The sequence below is a fragment of the Cydia pomonella genome, chromosome 22 (assembly GCF_033807575.1).
Source record: "Cydia pomonella isolate Wapato2018A chromosome 22, ilCydPomo1, whole genome shotgun sequence".
Classification (NCBI taxonomy): domain Eukaryota; kingdom Metazoa; phylum Arthropoda; class Insecta; order Lepidoptera; family Tortricidae; genus Cydia; species Cydia pomonella.
In genome coordinates this window covers 9703779-9719715 of record NC_084724.1, presented here as the reverse complement: position 1 = coordinate 9719715, position 15937 = coordinate 9703779, and the positions used below count along the sequence as shown (strand labels likewise).

At 38.8% G+C, this 15937-nt stretch overlaps 1 protein-coding gene across 6 annotated transcripts in view; it reads right to left on the bottom strand.

Moving 5' to 3' along the window:
- LOC133530130 (organic cation transporter 1-like) overlaps window positions 1-15475 on the bottom strand; it is a 47147-nt gene extending 31672 nt beyond the window's left edge. Inside the window, exons 1-5 of one of the 6 annotated variants that reach the window (XM_061867975.1) lie at window positions 15276-15475; window positions 12779-13295; window positions 10343-10530; window positions 9734-9824; window positions 4866-4973 (exon numbers count right to left, since the gene is read on the bottom strand). In XM_061867975.1, the coding sequence (XP_061723959.1) occupies window positions 4866-4973; window positions 9734-9824; window positions 10343-10530; window positions 12779-12910 (519 nt within the window). In that variant the 5' untranslated portion in view covers window positions 12911-13295; window positions 15276-15475. Of the gene's footprint in view, window positions 1-4865; window positions 4974-9733; window positions 9825-10342; window positions 10531-12778; window positions 13309-15275 lie in introns of those variants that run through there. The other 5 variants (XM_061867974.1, XM_061867976.1, XM_061867973.1 and 2 more) reach the window with 5 other exon arrangements.
- Between the last annotated feature and the right edge of the window lie 462 nt (window positions 15476-15937).

Here is a 15937-nt window from a genome sequence, read left to right as displayed (position 1 = left end):
CGACATCTTTTTCACAAATCGGGCATAAGTGATTCTAGCTCGTAGGGTAATTGCACAGATAATAATTGTAGTATTGTATACAACAAGCCTTATTTTATACCTTTGTGTAAAAACCTTTATATGCGAACGTCAAATGAAAATTTGAATATCTTTCATTGTCATCTTATAAACAACAAGATTAAATAACTAGATTTTTAATTATGCTTTTAATATAACATTTTGGCGACGACGACGACGGAGCTATGGCCGAACGCGTTGATCGTTTCCAATTCGATTCGTTCGATAACAAAACCAAAGACTGGGATTATTATATCCAGCGCTTCGAAATTGAATTACAAATTCACGGCCTCGACAAACAAGCTTCTGAGGATAAGCGAAAGCAACTGCTTCTTTCTCGGATCGGACCTGCAGCCTTCAAGGTACTCGTAGATTACTATCGACCAGCCGTCGTTACTACAAAGTCGTACGATGACTTAAAAACGGTGCTTAACGAATATTATGGAAAAAAAACGTACGTTCTCTCAGAAAGAGTTACTTTTGCAACTAGACACAGAAAAACAGAAGAAACAATCACACAATTCATCCTCGAGCTAAGATCATTAGCGGGATACTGCGAATTCGGGAACACCCTGGAAGAACGCATAAGGGACCAACTGGTAATCGGCATCAATAACAGCACATGGCAGCAAGAACTTATCAAAGAACACCCAACAAACAGTGCTAAACTCTCTGATGTTATAGCCACAGCAAACAAACTTGAACAAGCAGAACTACAGAGCCAACGTTTAACTAACAACCCTCAGATGAGTACGGAACAACAAACCGTTAACAAAATAAGACCCAAAACCCATCGGCCTACCCAACGACAAACACCTAAGGTAAAAACATGTATGTTTTGCGGACGAGATTTTCACACGAATATGAATGACTGCCCGGCAAAAGGAAAACGATGTAATGCCTGCGGCAAAGAAAACCACTTTTCAAGCGTCTGCATAACCAGTGGCAGACTCAAGTTAAAACAGAACAATACCACGAGACAAATAACAAGGCAAACAGACAGCGACGATGAAGATTTTGATGAACAGAGCATACACACTTTTGCCGTGAAGAGACACAACCCGGCTACAAAAATTATGATACCAACTTTATTGAACGCAAAAAGGGTCGAAATGCTATATGATCTAGGAGCAGTGCATTCCGTAATTGGAAAAAACCTATGGAATACCATTGGACGTCCACCACTAAAAAAATGCAAGAACCTTATTGCTTACACCGAAGTACAAATTGAAACATTAGGAACATGCGAGATAACAGTTAACGCTTTTAACACTCAGAAGGTATTGACCGCTTACGTTACGCAACATAACGACATTCCACTTTTTGGGCTGGATTGGTGCCTAAGTTTTGAACTACCTATGCCCCCTGGAGCCAGGTTGTGCAACATAAAAACACCTGCAGCAGTAACCTTAACCCAGCACGACACAAAACATCACAATGCAGTACAAATCATCCTTCAAGAGTTCAAGTCACTCTTTGACGGTAAACTTGGAACTATAAAAGGGCATAGTGCCAAGATTCACATACCTAACAACGTGAAGCCGAAAACATTCCGACCTCGTCCGGTACCACTCGCCTTACGTGAACAAGTAAACAGCGAACTTCAACGTCTAGTCCAAGAAGAAGTTTTAGAACCAGTTGATACCATGTCGACTCCAATTGAATGGGCCTCCCCGATTGTCATTGCGATTAAGGCAAACGGAAGCATTCGCATTTGCGCCGACTTCAAAGTTACTATAAACCAACATGTTCAAATCGATGATTATCCACTTCCCAGATTTGAAGAGATTACATCAAAATTATCTGGAGGGCAACTGTTTACAAAGATTGACCTGAAAGATGCATACCTACAACTGATGATCCATCCAGAATCGCGGAAATACCTAACGATTTCAACACATATGGGCTACTTTCGCTACAAACGCTTACCATTTGGAATTTCGTTTGCGCCGGCCGTTTTTCAAAGAACAATGCACCAGATCCTCAGTGGCATTGAGGGTGTTGTTTGTTATCTTGACGACATCCTTATAACAGCCCATAACTTAGAAGAACATCTAACACGCGTAAAAACAGTATTAAAGAGACTACAAGACGCCGGAGTGAAGAGCCAAGTAAATAAGTGCGCTTGGTTACAGGAAAGTGTCACCTTTCTAGGACATAAAATAGACGCCAGCGGCTTACATCCGACAGAAGAAAGAATCAATGCAATTAAGAACATGCCTATTCCGAACAACACAACGGAACTCCGAGCCTTGTTAGGCTCATTAACATATTATGGCCGTTTCATAGATAGCCTTCACATGAGATGCGCCCCATTGTACAGACATCTGAAAAAGAACCAAAGGTGGAACTGGACCGAAGAGGACACAAGAATAACGAACGAACTCAAAAACATCCTGACGTCATCAGACACACTCGTACACTATGACGAAAACAAACCGATATATCTCAGCAGTGATGCATCAGAGAAGGGAGTTGGGGCGGTTTTGTTTCATAAAATCAATGAGGCAATGAGACCCGTGGCGTATGCCTCGCGAACACTCTCCGACGTCGAACAACGATACTCAACTATCGACAGAGAAGCATTGGGGATTGTATATGCCGTCACTAAGTTCCACCAATATCTCTATGGTAGGAAGTTCGTCCTGTTAACTGATCATAAACCCCTAGAAAGGATCTTCAGTCAAGATCGAGAAACACCCAAAATTGCTAGCAACCGGCTCCTTAGATGGGCCATGATATTAAACAGCTATGAATATTCTATCTTTTACCAAGCAGCACGAGAAAACACCCCGGCCGACGCACTATCAAGACTACCAATCACATGCAACGACACAACACTAGAGGAAAGAACCGGGCTACCGCAATTTGCCCATTTACTACATCTAAGGCTCGAGAATATTCCCGTAACTAAACACGAGCTACAAAAACAGACGCTCAAAGACAAGACGCTCAACGTTATCAAAAATTATATTATAACGCATTGGCCAGATAAGAAAAACCTTTCCAACGAGCTACACACGTTTTATGAAAAAAAGGACCAGATGTCATATGAAGACGGAATCTTACTTTGGAACGGACGACTCGTCATACCAGAAGCACTCCGACCACAGATCCTGGAAATGCTACACGACGGCCATAACGGCATTACAACTATGCAGTCACTGGCACGTCTTCACGTATATTGGCCAAACATTGACAACGACATATCAACTTTCTCAAAAAGGTGCAGTCTATGCCAGCAGTCGAGAAGCAACACGAACGAAGCGCCGGTATTTCCGTGGGGAATACCAGTGGAGCCCTGGCACAGGTTACATGTAGACTACGCGGGGCCATTCTTAGGTCATATGTGGTTAATAGTTATAGACGCCTATACGAAGTGGCTAGAGGTGGTGCCGATGAAAACTACTACAACCAGGGTAACAGTACAGAGATTAACTAACATATTTGCTACATTTGGAACCCCAAGATATATTGTAAGTGATAACGGGCCACAATTCACTTCAGAAGATTTTAACCATTTTTGCCGAGTTTCAGGCATTACACACATTAAAACAACACCATATCACCCAAAAACTAACGGATTGGCGGAGCGCGCAGTGCGCACGTTTAAGGAGCGAATGCTAGCCAGTGATAGAAGCTTTGACCTCCACGAACGCCTTAACAGCTTCCTTCGGGGATACCGCAATACCCCACGACGTTCAACAAATCGATCGCCCTACGAAATGATGTTCGGAAGGCCAATACGCACTACATTCGACCTGTGGAAGCCTGATGTAAAAGAAAACATGGAAAAAGCACGCCTCAAACAGATGCTGAGACCTACCAACAAGGTAGTTTTGCCTCCAGTTTACGAACCTGGCGATAAGGTTTGGATTAATAAACCTATCGATAAGGGGTCTGACCCTGGAACAATAGTTAAACGCAACGGACCATACTCTTACGAAGTAGAGCTCACGAACGGAGTACATAAACGCAAACATGCAGACCAGCTTCGCCTGAGGTATGAACATGTACCGAAGACGACCATCGACACAAGTCAACAAACATTTGAACCAGTGCCTGGAATTAGGCAACCGGAACCTGAACAAGTTCCTAAGAAAACGGTTAAGATCAAAAATTTCACATACTATAGACGCAACATTAACGCCTATGAACAGAGCGGCGACCATAGCGAACAGCCGGCGACAACAGCGGCCACCAACAGGGATCACCCAGACGGTCCCATGCCCCCACCGGCACCTGTGGCCTCCACCAGCAGAGATCATTCAGACGGAGGATCAGCCGAGCCGTCTGCACCATCCCGTGCTCAACCAGACCAACCGTCACCGCGCCGGTCGGGTCGGAAGACGAAACCACCATCACGATTTGGCTTTTTCGGACTATAGACAAACAAACCTTTTTTGCGGGGGGAGGAGTAATGTAGTATTGTATACAACAAGCCTTATTTTATACCTTTGTGTAAAAACCTTTATATGCGAACGTCAAATGAAAATTTGAATATCTTTCATTGTCATCTTATAAACAACAAGATTAAATAACTAGATTTTTAATTATGCTTTTAATATAACAATAATTATGTTTACCACACAGTTCTAGAGATCCTGGTCTAATAAAGCCTCATGTCCCCTCGATCAGTAAAAGCTAGAGCTTGCGACAGTGGGATTAATTTGCAACCGGGTACCTCGGGCTCCAGGGTGGAAATGGGTAAGATCTAAGATGAGGACCAGGAGGAGGACGAAACTGATATGGTTAACTCTAAGTATAGCATTCTTTGGAAAGATCTTTCATGACACAAATATACGTACTTCAGTGACTAGGGTCCTTTCATACTGGCTGGTGCTGAACTTCCACCCGTTGGTGCACGGTGCTGGCTCCTTTCTCAGCTTCAGAATAGCGTCTGTCACTTTCGCTATCTGTAAAATTGGTATATAATACAGTCGTCGAAAAATAATATACAGAACCTATAGGAGCAAATTCATCTAACGATCTATCTACATAGCATTGATATACAACAATATACATACAATGTCATTCGCTGTATACAACTAAATTTATTAGGCACCGTGATACCAATAAATTGCTAAGAATTAAAGATTGAAGATAGATATATAGATATAACAAGGGGCACACCTTAGTCAAATATACAGCTTAAAGAAAAACAATTGATTAACCTTTTCAACGCTTTTCCACACGTGTCAAGAAATGCCATGGACGCCAAAAAGTTAACTGGTGAAGAGCGAATATGAGGCTTAACTGACAGTAGGAAAGTCGCTTTGACAACGTCCGCCATAGCCTTTTTAATGGTCATTGGCGTCGCGGGCACGACAGACGATGACCGTTTTAGTGGTCTTTCGCGTTGAAAAGGTTAAATAGGGTAACGGCGGCTATTAACGCGGGTATCAAAATCGACGTCTAACACCGCGGTGTTTACAAATACGCATTTTGCAAGCAAACAGATCTATCCCCTTAGAAATAAAGCATACACAAAACAAGCTCATTCATTGGTCTATCGTGCCCATTAGTGTGCATTTGTGTGAGTGTAACAAAAAACTCGCGATTCGTCAGTTTGTGCGACGGCGGCGCAAGAACCGGTTGTTCCATACAGACGCGTGACACCACAGGTAAGTGCACTCCAATCTTACTTAGTGTTTTACGTAATAGTTATGGCAAATAAACTAGTGCAATGCCTTTTAAGAGGTTGTGTATTGTTTTCTACACGATTTTGAATTACTTTTAACTTAGTTTTTGACCCGGAAATACGTTTAAAATTGAAAATAAAATACAGCGGTGATAGGCGCCAATTACTTCTGTGGTAAGTAATTCCGTGGTATGCCACGGTAATAGAAAAAGTGGTAGTTTTGTTATTTACTCTTTAGTTTTGGTACAAATTATCAATTTTATAATTTCTTTTATTTATTCCAATCTTGATCTATTCACGCTATTAAAGAGCTATTTCCGTGGTATGGAAAGTATTTAACTAACCCTTAATTTTTAACAAAAACTTCAGCACCGATTTCCTTGTTTCTATGGGAACCCTTAATCTGTCAACTTTTTTTATTTTGAATTAAAACCTAAAATTTACTTGCCAGTTATGTGATTTTGTCTTTACAAGAAGCTTGTAATATACGTGTTTGATTTGATTTGAAAAACCATCTGTGTTTTATTATTTTTATGGGTCGGAATTAGGTTTAATTAAACTCCAAATTAAGCCTATTACCGATGGTATGATCAGATTACCCTCGGTAATAGAATGTATAGAAATCTATTACCGACCCAGAGAAATATCGAATGGGTCGGTAATAGGCTCTTAAAGAGTTATCTATTACCGAGTGACTATTTGGTATTGTATTGAAATATCGCATTTAGGGTACCACAAGTACAGATTTCGTTGATAAAATTTAGACTTCAGTTATCATTATCAGATTTAAATTCTTCTGTTTTCTGATTCAGTTATTACTCTGACAAGGAAGGGTACCCAACTGCTGGACATTTCCGATTAGATTTTTTTTATATAATTTTATTTATACAGTAGTCCAAAATCTCAGACATGATTTTCTTAGCTATAAGAATCAGCAATAAGAAAAGTACTGTGATTTGTTAATTATAAACGGGTAAATTATAACACATAATATGTGAGAGACTTTATTTAACTTAATTACCTTATCAAAAATATTAGAATTAAAAATTTTCATGTTTTTATATATAGTCGAAATTTTATAAGGTGGACGTTTACCATTTCACTGTGGTAAACTTTCACTCAGGTGGTAAATGTCCAGCTTATAAAATTTCGACTATAATTTACGCTGTGCCTTATGAGTAAATGTTACTTACTTGTTTTTTTTGTGCAGCTAATGTAGTAGTAATAAATTTATTGAGTTAACAATACTTATTAAAATACAAAAATTTCACAACATGAATAATAAACTAAATCTAACTACAATTAAAATAACTAAAGCTAAAAATTAAAAATACCTATCAAAATTTTGCGCCCTTGGTAGGGTGCCCATCACGCAGGCAGCGTTCCCGCGCTGGATTGCGATTGCAATTCTCTGCGCGAGAAAGCTGCCCGCGCGGGGGTCGCCCGTTGCCTCCCTCAGCCGCTTGCCCAGCGCCTTGTGGAGTATCTGTGCCCCTCTGCCCCACGAACCAAGTGTCTCGACGCCAAACGCAACGAATTCGTATTGAGCGCCGAGACAGCTATATTTGGCTACCTTCTAACGCTCCCGAGTGTCCGCCGCCGCACCAGCATGCCTGCTGGTCGATGGAAGGTAGGAAGCCGCTAGCGTGTCAGCACAAGTGGCGTCCCATACCAACGCGCGGCCCATCTTCCAGGGAATTAACGACATCCCGTCAGGGCGTTTACCGTCGTTCCGAACTATTTGGGGCTCCAGAGCGGCGGGAATGCCGGCACTGACGAGTGCCCTTCTTAGGATGTCGTTAAGGGCGGCATGGCGAGACAAGCGGCCGGCACCCGAAGAGCAGGCGAGCCCATGGTGTCCGAGGCGATCTACATGTGATCCACAAGACGCGCAGTCATGGTCGGCACAGAGTGCAACTCCAAGCCGGAGACCGGCGGCTATGTGAAGTGTCTCTGGGTCGATAAAGGTGCCGGTGTTAGGCGAAGGATACGCGTGGAGCCAGTGACCAGACTCTGGCCTAGATGATGCCAGGAGCCTCGCTCGGTCCCTGCCTGTCGCGGTGTCTAAAAGTGAGTTTAGAGTGGAGGCTGAAGCTATGTTATCCCAGGCCCTTTGTATCTTCGGTCGAGACGGAACATTTTGACTCGGTCCAGCTAGCCAGGCATTCGAGGCCTCAACCAGGCTAATTATGTCAGTAAGACAAATTCTTATCAATATTTATAGCATTTTAAAATTACTTTATTTAATAACAGGCAGGCCTATTTGTCATATACGTCCTTAGTAAAACTTTACTAATAGTAATTTTTGTTGTTTTACATGTAAAACATTCAACTTATAACCTGTTATACAGGTACTCGTGGGTACTTGGTAAGTTAACTATTTAATAGTATTTGATTGTGCCAAAGTGTAATTATAATCTCTTCGAATATATCTCTTATTTTTAAACATACTCCTATAGTTTTATTTTTTATTTTTGTGTCATTATTAAAGTTAATGACACAAAACGTCGTTATTATTGTTTTAACCCTCGGTATTAGGTTTCGAATTTTGAGTTTGATTTCTATTAACGAGTGTAGAAAAATCATGCCAATTGTACCCTCGGTAATGAAAGCTCAATTCGCGATAATAGAATCACAGCCTGTCCCTTGCCACGGTAATAGAAGATTTGGTCATTTTGGCTTCAAAAAATATTTTAATACATATAATAATCTAAAATGAATCCAAAAACGTGTGAAACGGAAAGTTCATTAAATGCTCTGATGAAAAAAAAATATTCCTGGCTGTTAGACAGCATTGATACCCTTAATTTTTGGATCTCTTTTGAAAAGTTCCTTAACTACCACGGTAATAGGTGCCTTTACCCTATAGAGGCAGACAACAGGCGGTCATATCGTTGAAGAGCGACCGACTACATATTGGGACTGTACCTAACATTTCGCGTAAAGTCATTATCAGTAGAACGTTGTGTTTATTTACTTACTTATTTAGATATTGTGTTAAATGATTTAGGGGCTTTTCACAATGTCCCAGCAAAGTCCTGAATAAGCAACCTGCCACTTATCTGACGAATAAAGTCATTGTTGGCTTTTCACATACTTCATATAGCTTAACTGGTAGATAATACCTTTACAACTTAAGGTAGTTTTATCTGGCAGTTAATTTATTGGTTAATTTGCTATCCAATACTTGAAAATTGTGAAACAGGACCTTAAGCAATCAGTGATGGAGATTAGCCATGAGTATCATATTATACAAAATTATAACACAAACATACCACTACTCTGTATGGAGAATATCTAATAGTGATTATTCTGAATATTAATCGGGTCATTTTATATGCAAATTTACAATAAGTGGACCCTTGACTGTAACTTGCATCTTGTTTACATAGATGATTCAAAATTACCATAAAATAAGATGTGCGCTGCATTTTTATTAGGTAATTTTAGTTTTTTAGTAGGTACAAGACGAATTATTTTAGTTAACCGCAACGCCACGCCATTGAAAAATTATCAACAATTCGTTAAAATTGTGTCCACCAATGTCGTTTAGGCAGTTAAAATACTCAAGATGCGGAAGCTAATTTTTAGTTTAATATCTCACCTTCTTTAGTTATTATCACATTATACTTATTATTATAATACGACCATGACACAACTTACATGACAGAATTCACTCCTATTTTCAGTCAAATTCGTATTGACTACTAAGTTCTCCTCTTCTTCGCGTTGTCCTGTCATTTTGTCACGGCTCATGGGAGCCTGGGGTCCGCTTGACCACTAATACCAATATTAACGTAGGCACTAGTTTTTACGAAAACGACTTATCATATTGTTGCGATTAATCCGGTTTCCTCACGATGTTTTCCTTCACCGAAAAGCGACTGGTAAATGTCAAATGATATTTCGTACATAAGTTCCGAAAAACTCATTGGTACGAGCCGGGATTTGAACCCGGATTGCAAGTCGCACGCTCTTACCGCTAGGCCACCAGCGCTTCATGATCATAGCAACACGTATAGTGATTCCACATACCTGTTCTTTTCGTTCCGTTTCTCCTTCAGCAGGTACCAGCCGTCTCGTTGTCACCTTCCGCATCACACCGCCTTCCCGGATGATTTCTGTTCTATTGACAATGAAAACTGCATTAGTCTTACAGGAGATTTCAGAGTAGATTACGGTTACAAGAGTAGATTACGGCATTTCTGATTCCGGTCCATTCCCTGACGTTATGTTAGTCACGATGTCTTTCTACGACCAGAACGTCTTTTTCCAGCCACCATGCTCTATACTATATATATATATAGACGATTGTAGATCTAGATAGTACATCAGATGGATTTCGAGTAAAAACTGGCACAGTTGCATGGCACTAATTCTATGTTTTATTCATACCCAACTGATAGCGTGTTCAAAGTAAGATAAGTAAGATTACAAAAGTAGGTACCAGGAACTCGTTACGCTAGAAATAATTTCTTTGGAATTTTAACTATAACACTAATGTAATATCAGGCTGTCAATGAAAAGGCTAAGGAAAGAAATACATGGAGATTGCTTCACTGACAAGAGCACAGCTTTTAAATTTATGATGATGATGAGATATGGAACCCTAAAAAATGTGTATTAGTTTTGTCTACTTTTTACCTTTCGTCTACATAATCATTGAGGACTACAAACAGCGTCTGAGGGTCCACAGTATACGCACGACAGCTCTCAGACACGCCATTGTGTTCAGGCACTGTCAGGGATTTGATCAACTGGTCAGGCAGAGCCAGGCTCTCGATCTCAGGAGATGGCGCGCACCAGTGCTCCGGGGTAGCGTTGGTGAAGACCTGGAATTGTTAAGGCAAATCCTTTAAAGTGTAGTGTTGAGTCCTTCTTGGTCACAAGAATTTGTTCTAACTTCATCTTGATAATTGATTTTTGGTCCAGTTAGGAATTTGATCAGCTTTTTTGGCTAGGCTCTCAAGATCAGGTAAAGGCGCACACCAGTACTTTTTGAGTAGTATAAGCGAAAGCCGGGAAATGAGTATGTAATCCTTATGGTCAATACTTTCGTAGGTATGTCAGGATTTATCGACCTTTGTCGGGTCAGGTATCAAGATCAAGACTAAATACAAAACCCTAAAATTCTTCGGAGAAGCAATTTCCAATTTTTAACCAAGAAAATCTTAAAAATATTTATTTGTTTTATTGGGCAGCAAAGTTGTTGTTTCACCCCGTGCTAATATCGATAACTGAGCTAGCGAAAGATTCAAAAAATTATGGAAAAATGGAACCTTGACGTTACTAAGGTTTCGAGACACGGGGGTAAAACAAACTTTGCTACCACCAACGCGAGGAAAGTACTAACTGTTAAAATTTCAAATCAAATCTAAATGAATATAGGGATAAGTTCGCCTTTGTACCTCAACTTCTGTAAATAAAGTGATTACTACCAAAAAGTATAATAATATATTTATAATATTAATTACTCAAAATCAATTCTTTCTTTTTTTTTTATTAGGAAAAAGCTATTATTTATTATTATTTTATTCTACTAACCAACATGAGGAAACAAACGTATTCTCTACATGATTTCAAGTATAGTATTTGTTATTATAAAATACAGATTTTAATTGTTTTATTTTTTGTAATAGCCACGGACCTATTTATATTTTATTTCTACATATGAAACTATAGATATATTTCTTGTACATAAGTTTTGATCAAATTGTTTGTTTCTAATAAATCAAAAAATAATAATTAGAAAAAGATAATGATGTTTGTTGCCTGTTATATTTTGCCACTGTTATCGATAAAATGAAATTTTCACATCAGTGTTTGAAGAATACAGAGAGATTTTACGATCTGATATGTTAAAAATATTTTTATTTTATTTTGAAACATAATAATATACAGCATTACAGTCGAGACCAAAGCACTGTACAATTCAGATTATATAATAGGATTACATACTAGGAAAAACAATATAGTTGCCTATTTACTAATCCTGTTTTCCGCGCCGTGTCTTATCCGTTTCGTAGCCAATTTGTTGACCCCATTACCGGGGATCCCTTACTTCGTATACTTAAAAGGGAACTCAAAACGCTTCAATTAATTGACCGAGTGAAGCAAAGCTCTTCGTTTCAGGTTGGTCAAATCTTTTCGTATGTTGTTCTCTTCTACAGGTCGAATTTCTCAAGCGATTCCATTTTTTGTCGATTAATTTTTTGGATTCTTTTCAAAATGGCAGAGCCAGAGAGAGAATAGGTTCGCGAGGTCTACAGCTGACAGAGCCTAATTCAAAATTACTAAAGCGATTGTGCTATTGAGATCTTGGAATGTATGTTTCGATCCCTACTGACATACAGTGTGTCACGACTCTGCATAGCATTCTATTATGGGCGCCATTCATATTCAGATTTATACCTTGTCTTTCATAACTGCTTTTTAAAGTAACGGCCTGACTCAGAATAAGGAGATAATACTGTAGGTAAGTAAGATAGGTCATAGTGTACATAAAAAAATGTTAATGCGTTGATTCCCGGCAGTCCTAGCTTACTTTTGACTCTGACAATTCTTATAATATTCATCATGTAATAATACTAATAATGCACATGCAGTTTTGATTATGTATACTGGATACGCACGGCGGAATCCATCTTTTGAATGATAGGTGGAGCGGCAATTCTTGCATTCAACCGACTGCTGGGCCTCTGTTTACATCTATTCAAGAATATAAATCAAATTGCTTTCTATATGCAAGAATATCGCGTAAGGTTTAGACTGAGAAATTGTTTTGCCTCAATTTTATTGTATGGAATGTGCAGGAAAGTAAATGGGCCTTAACGCAAAAGCAGACCAGCCCCCATAGCCAGATAAACTGCAAGAGTGTAAAGGCGACACGTTGCGACAACTGGCAAACTGGCAAACAAAATGTCTGGCTATGCCGCCTCCGCCTGGGCCCGAAATAAGACGAACGCCCTGGAGATGCTGGCTGGACGTTGCGAGGGATGACACGCGTGCCGTTTGCCAGCAGTCGGTTTTGGTCGCTAGCTGCGTTCCTTACACAGAGCAATATTATTTACTTTAACTTACCTGTGAAAATATCAAGAAGGACGTAGGTATAGACGCCAATGCACAGAGTAAATAAAATAACAGAGTATGCCAGCAGCCGGCTTTGGTCGCCAGCTGCGCCGCCTCGTCTAGCTCCGCGCTCCACGACGTCATAACGCCATTTTGGGAATTCACTTACACATTTTCACTTTTACAGTCAGATTCTTTTAAGTCACTTTCACCTGGGCACTTAAGGATTTCGCAGGTAGTCTAATGAAAATTCACTAACACCTTTTCACTTGTACGATCAGATTTTTTTAAGTCACTTTCACCTGGTTATTTAAGGATTTCATAGTCTTATGAAAATTGACTTACACCTTTTCACTTTTGCAGGCAGATTTTTTTAAGTCACTAGGATTTCGTAGTCTTATGAAAATTCACTTACACATTTTCACTTTTAGTCAGATTTTGAAAGTCACTTTCACTTTGTTAGATGTTGTTATGGCTATAGTAAAGTCGCCATCAGTTATATAAGAGCGCCCAAAGTGGTCACAGATATCTGAATAAAGCCTCTATACCGCCAAATGCCGCAAACACGTGTTTTTGAAAAACAAATACGTATTTGGGGCACTGGCGGTTGAGACATTTGGGCCTTGGTCATCAGACACCAAAAAACTAGTGAAAGAAATTTCACAAAAACTTATTGGTGTCTGGCGACCTCAGGGCGGGGGTGATTTTTGCCCAGAGACTCAACTTAGCCCTGCAAAGAGGGAATGCGGCCAGTGTTTTGGGATTCTTAGGAACAATTCCTCGGGCTATATTACGAGTAGCGTTAGATAACGATTACTTTATAAGGATTTTTATGCATTTTGTTTTTGTGTTACATTTTAGTTTGTATATAAGGATTTTACGTATTTAATGTTATAACTGTAAATGATTTCCATGACTTGTAATAAATTCGAATTAATGATTGTAGTTAGAGTCAATCAAAACAGACCCATGATAAAAATAAAATATTTTGTAAGTCTCTAATATCAATACGTTAAAGTACACGTTCAGATATTTTTGAGCAGCTTGGCCGCTCCAATATTTCTGATGGCATTAAGAGGAAAGAGGACGATCGATTCTCCATACAAACGTAGTCCTCATTTTCCTCTCTGGATATTGACATTATGGAAAATATTATTACAGAATTTTATTTATTATTATTTATTTATTTATTTCGACTGTTTGTTTTTATAGTTTTTTTTAATTATTATAAAAGTGAGGAGGGAAAACCAGTTTCATACAATTTTTTACATGCTTCTAACTCTTATAATATTGAAAATAAAAGGAAAAAAGCAAATTCTCGGGCATAGCTATGATTAAAACACATCAAATGTGTATAAATATTTTACAGTACATATGGTGCTACTTTTCCGCACTAGTGCGTAAATTAGCATATAACGTTACTGTGTCGAACATTTAAAGGGCCATATGTACTGTAAAACGTTGTACGATACATGTGCGAATAGGTAATTCGCAACTCGCTCCCTTTGGTCATGTTTTAATTTATCGCCACTCGTTTTGAATTTCCTATTTTTCGCACTTGCATCGTAATGTACTATTCAATAATGTTAATATCCAAAGAAAATGGGCACTACGTTTGTATGGAAAGGCGGTTTTGGGGCGTTCGTCGCCTCCTTCGTCTTGAGAAATGAGCAGAATAGGGAAGTAGTTCTGCAAACGGGAACCAACTCACTAAATCTCTGTTCAATATTTTTCTTAATTCACTAAGGTTCGATTTTTCTTCATAGATATGGTTCTCGTTTGCAAAACCACATCCAATTCGTAAATGCGTATCCAGTTGATATTTAAAGTTTACTAACGTAGGATAAAAGTTGATGACAAACAGAGTTTTTTTTTATTGGTCTTCAGGATAACAGCCGTAAATATAACTAAACATATAAATGCTTACATAAAAGAAGGCCAATGACAGTCATCCATAAAATAAGAAAAAAAAACTAAAAAAAATAATAAACAAAAAATAAAAAATTAAAATAATTATAAAAAAAAATTTATCTGAGTTTATTTAATATGTTCAATTCACAACGATGTACATACTACAGGTAACACAAGTGTATTTTTTTCAGGGTTATTTACTGAGATCACAAAACACTGTAAGTATATATTTTTTTCTTTTTTCAATACATTTCTAAAAACAAAGATCTAATATGGACAGGTACAAACAGGACAATTTTATTCTAGGCATCTTTATTATGTGTTTTAGATGAAATTTGAATACTCTGATAAAACTATTGCGTGTTGTTTTTGCTGTATTCTACTGATGGCGAATATTTTTATTTTAAATTTATTTTACAATTAAATCTTTCTGTCAAAAATAAACCTAAATAATTTATTATCCCCTTTATATCCGTATGATTGAGTATATTTCGCAGTCAATTGACTCCCATTGAAAATGTATAAATACATTTTTAATAACTAAATTGATTAATTAATACCCGCTATTTATAAGTATGTAAATCAAATCTTAAAATACTTCACAAACCGCATCCATAATTAAACGTAAGACATTCGCACTGAATCCACAATCGCACTAATTGCAAACAACAACTCTATTCTAAAGAGCGCGTATTATTTACGTTCACATTTCGGATAATTCTCGCGCATTTGTCGAACAATACTCGCGTAGTTTAGTAAGCGCGACGCGAGCGGCGGCTTGCGACTGTCTCGTCTATATATCGGATCTGAGCAAGCAAGGGACGCGATTCCGTGTCGATTTGTGACATGGCGATCATGTCTCGAAAGCCACAAATGTATATTTTGAGTCTTGATGATTGTGGAATCACATCCACCACCATTCTAGATCTGGAATGACATCCACTGGCTGTGCCCTACCACACAAAGCGAGATGACATTCACAAAGCCCATACCTCTTTTGGACGTAGTTTAAGGACTATATACCCGGGCATATATTAAAACTGTATTTTAAGTTGAAAATTACTCGACATGTTTCACCGCATACCGAGTAGATTATCGGGAGCACGCGTTGGCTGACCGACGCAGAATCCAACCAACTTCTAGCCCTCTAACTACGTCGTTCTGCGTCTTAATATATTTGTAGTGCATACAAGTACGTTACAAGTTGGAACGTTGCCAGTAAAACTATTCACGGACTGCATTCTGCACGAGTGCACGCAC